The sequence below is a fragment of the Lucilia sericata genome, unplaced genomic scaffold, assembly GCF_015586225.1.
Source record: "Lucilia sericata isolate MDLA Ls3-8-SP2 unplaced genomic scaffold, ASM1558622v1 Contig000100F_arrow, whole genome shotgun sequence".
Lineage (NCBI taxonomy): Eukaryota > Metazoa > Arthropoda > Insecta > Diptera > Calliphoridae > Lucilia > Lucilia sericata.
The window spans coordinates 202,513-207,253 of record NW_023994132.1 but is presented as its reverse complement, the minus strand read 5'-3'; the positions used below and the strand labels follow the sequence as shown (position 1 = coordinate 207,253).

At 28.6% G+C, this 4,741-nt stretch overlaps 1 protein-coding gene across 1 annotated transcript; it reads right to left on the bottom strand.

The window, feature by feature from the left end:
• Positions 1-635: 635 nt before the first annotated feature.
• Positions 636-3,921, bottom strand: LOC119600016. The gene is given in 4 exon segments (XM_037950015.1): positions 636-3,180; positions 3,250-3,327; positions 3,330-3,443; positions 3,864-3,921. Coding segments are annotated over 4 exon segments (477 nt in total). The 3' UTR covers positions 636-2,953.
• Positions 3,922-4,741: the final 820 nt, after the last annotated feature.

Genomic DNA, 4,741 nt, shown 5'->3' with positions numbered 1-4,741 from the left:
AATTTATTAAAAACTTAACATTTTCATTTAAAACTTTTCACTAACTTTCTTAACGAATTTGCTATATAAGTCCTTGAAATTTCATTATATTTAAGTTCTCAACATTACCATAAATTTAGAAAACTGTGTGTTCGTTATTCCTCTATTCTATTGTATTCATTAGCATATATGTATGTAAATTTATGTAATTCTTTTTTATCCCAATTAACTAACACTATTCGTGCATTTCTACATTTCTTTTCAAATATTGCGTGTGTGTTTTTTTTTAAATTATAAAAAATCTGGCCTTGAATATATTGCGTTTAAAATCTGCAAAAAGTCCTTTTAATTTCCTTAATTATTTTAATCTTGGCGTATAGTTTATCATGATTGAAATACTTACGTTTTTCATTTTTTAAAAAGGTTAAAATCTTATAATTTGTAATTTTAAATGAACTTTATTGTTGTTTATTATAAATGTTATGATTCATATTTCGGCGGTTTTTATTTATTATTATTTTTTTGTTTTTGTATACATTGAACATCATATTTTTCTTTAGTAAATTATTTTATATGTATTTATTTTATTTATGATTTTAGTACTAAAAGAAAAAAATAAATTTTTGCTTAAAAATTTAAAATGAATTTACTTCATTTTTAAATAAATGCCAAGCTAGTTAAAATCTCCTAACACGAGAATAAATATTAATTAATATTTAAATTACATATACGAAGTGTATTAAAAAATGCAGATTGTTTTGTTGAAATTTATTTTAAAATAATTACTTAAAATCTGTTCTTATTTAATTATAAAAAAATCGTATCGTTAACATTGTGTTTTTGATATAATACAGTGAATAATATAAAGCTTTTTTGTAAACTTTTTTGAAAGCTGTTTTTTATAGCTAAACTTTTGTATGAATGCTTAAAATGGACCAGGCATGGACATGTGTATATGGTTCGATATTCCTAGACCAAAATTAAGAAAATTGTTTAATGCTACTTAATACATGATCATTTAAAATTTGTTAGCAGAATAAGAGAATAGATAAAAGAATCTTCACTGAATTTTATAAACGATATTCAGGACTGATCATGGTTACCTAGGGCTTAAAATACTTCGGATAACATTTTGATATAGATCTAACCCTCATTTTCTTAATATCTTGTTATTTTTTTATCGTAACTATATATTGACAGTTTTTATTCAAATATTATTTTAATCAGCAAAATATCTACCTGTTAAACGATAACCGAAGTTGAGATTATGGGCCTAGGACTAACTTTTTAATGTTCGGGGCTTTACTAAGGAGCTTTAAGTAGCTAAAGGGCGTTTTTCAATGTAAAATTAGAGAATCAGAAAATATTAGACATAATTATATGTTTAGATGGATTCGGCCTTGGTCGAGGCGTTATAAGCCTGAACAATGTTCGGGACCTTATTAAGGAACCTTTAAAGGCAGAGAGATATTAGAAGCTAAAGTAGAAATTTTCACAAATGTCTTTTTTGAATCGTTTGGGTCAGCAGTCTCTTAAGAGAGCGGAAATCCACCTAGGAAGAACCATGTGTTACAGAAGAGATTTGGAATCTTGGGAAGAAAAACTATTCAGTGGAACATGACGTAAATAGATCAGAGTATACTAAAGAGAATATAGTAAACTTGAGAGAGTATAAAAGAACCAAGCCTTGACATATAAAATATCAAGTAATTCCTATCCAAAAGATACACGGATAAGTGGAGCCAAAAATAGAGATACGAGCAACACCGAAGCTCGGTTTCTCACTGAAATCAATTATATTTTACTGTTAAATGTGCGATAGTGCTAGACTGTCAGTTTATATGTAATCAGACAATCAAGATATAATATGCGTTCTAATATAAATCCCACCTCTTTCTCCCTATAATGCATCAACAAGTTAAAGAATTTTATCTAAAAGGAACTAAAATTATTGCGTGAGACACTATAATCAAATCTAAAACACGTGTGCTAGGAAAAGTTCATGAACTTTGAACTAATTCAAGCCTGACATGCATTAGGATAGTTAAGTATCTGTTATTGTTCTGATTTAGTAGATAGAAAGAAACTATATGTTTCCTGTACTCTTTCCATTAGAGAGGAGAAAATATGCATAACATATGTTAGTAAGAAATTATAGTGGGCGACTATATGTTTGAGATTCCATTTTTGAGGTTAGGTCCATTTGATAAAGTGTAAATGACTTTTCTCAGTTTTGAAATTCGGTTTTAATAATTTTGAAGAATTACCATTATTTGGTATATGAATTAATATTTATTACATTTAAATTATTAATTTAGAATACAAATAATTTAACAAATTTTTTATTAAGATGAACATTATATATTCCATTAACGAAAACGAAATAAAATACTTTTAATTTTGGCATAAAATTTTAAAATTAATAAATTTCTTCTTTACAACAGCTTGATTTTTACATAAAAACACTTTTTAATAATATTAATTATTTTTAATTGCAGGAAACCGGAAAAAATCTGAGGTGAGTGGGTGTGTGTGTGTGTAATGTGCATTATTTTAAAAAATTAATTCTGCTTTAGGAATATGACTAATTTAAAATATTTTTGTTGAACTTGAACTTTTCAATTAGTTGCATGTTGAATGTATACGAAAGTATGTAGAAATGATGTTTTGCATTATAAATTTTATAAAATAAAACAAATAAATTTAAACATAATTTAAAATTAAAATCTAAACAAATTCAACAGCTTAAAGCTACACTTACTTAATTTATAATGCACTTTAAAACAAATATCACAAATAATTAAAATTTTAATTTTTTTTTCAACTGAAATACCAAATTTTTAACTTAAAATAAATTTAAAAAATATTTTACATAAGTGAACTTTTGGTATTCACTTATAGGTTAAATGGTTGTTATTCTTGAACATGGAATTGTCTTTTTGGAAAATGTTATTATTATAATTTATGCTAAAATTTAAACTCTTTTAGTTTTTATGGCTAAGAATAATGTCAGCAAAGTGGCGCTGAAGAGAATACTCCATGAAATATCGAATTTAAATGCATTGTTACACTTATCGGTTAGACAGTCCTCACAAAAGACCCGATGAACATTCTTTTCGGTAGGTTCGTTTCGGCAATGATCCAAAGTATCTGATTTATTGGTGTAGTAACAGAAACGTTTAACCACCTGTTTGCCATTAACTAGAGAAATTTAAAATAATATAATATTGGTTAATAAAGATTTAGTTAGAATGCTTAGAACATACTTACTTTCTTCAATGGTTTTGCGACAGACGGCTCTTTCATGTTCAGAATTGATGGTACTGTTGCAACTGCGTACCACACTATATTGCGTTCCTTTAATGAATCGGGTATATTGCTTTCCTTGAATTCATTGCCACAAAAGTCTTCAGATCCATGGGTATCTGAACTGCAATGCCAGCATTGTAAATGGGGTTCGGCAGCTAGAAATTGTAAAGAAATATGATTTAATAAAAATTGGTTTCTTTTTACAATTATTATACCCTTCACCTTAGTAAGAAAGGTATATATAAGATTTTTATTCAGTTCATAATATCAAAAATAAAATGTTGGGACCTTAAAAGTTACATATACAATTTCTAACTCCTAATAGGTATTGTATTCGGTTTATCGATGTCTGTCTGTCCAACTACACAAACACCCTTGCTTAAATAGTTAATGTCCGTCTGTCTGTTTGTTGAAATCAATTTTCTGAAGATCCCAGATATCTCGATGAATTAAATAAAAAATCGTATATCTGGAAAACTATTATAACTGGAATCATCAATTTTTGCACCAGCAACACTGAAATCCACGTGAGCAATTTGTGCAAAAAAATGGCCTAGCAATAGGTGTATTTTTACATCTGGGATCTAGAAACCTCAAATGTTGTACGTGTTGTATTGGCATAGCACCTCCCATATCGTTTTTTATTTATATTGTTTTTAGGGTAGCGAAGCATACTGGGTATTGCTAGTTATAAATAAAGAATAGTTTGAAAAAGATCTAAAATAGATATATATGTTTAAAAATTCTCTTTGATCCTTTGGTTGGTTGGTTTACGTGGTAGTTCACTACGCACGAACAGTCAAGTAGAGTCGAAGAGACTCCGTTTTGACCGGACCACTCCACTCGTTAGATGTAGTATTTTATAGTTTTAGATCCAGCCTGTAGCAGTGAGAAATCTTAGGATATCTTTAAGCTTATATCCAGATATCTCACCAAGGTTAGATATGAAGTAACTGCCAAGAAAACGCTTTCTTTTCACGGATAGAGCAGGGCATTCGCAGAGAAAATGGAAGACCGTTTCTTCCTTTTCCCTGTCTATGCAACTACGACAGTGTTCATTGAAGGGTAGCCCAAGCCTACTTGCATGTTTGCCTAGCACCCAGTATCCTGTTATTACTGCTATTTATCTCGATATATCCCACCTACTACGGTTTATAAGGTGACTTGTGCGTTTCTCATTGATCCTATTATAGATCCTATTTATAGAACTTTTTTGCTGCTATTCGCAAATTAAATAATCCTCCAAGTTAGGTTTCAACTGAGTCAAATTTTTAAAGTTTTTAATTTCCAAAAAATTTTAAAAAGTGGAGGTTATAAGGCTAAATTGGCTTTAACATCAATCATTTTTGTATTACGACCTTTTAATAAATAGGTCTTTGTAATAATACAAACACATATAGACATACATAGATATTAATGGGCACAATGGGTAGTAGAGTAGGAAGGCGACATA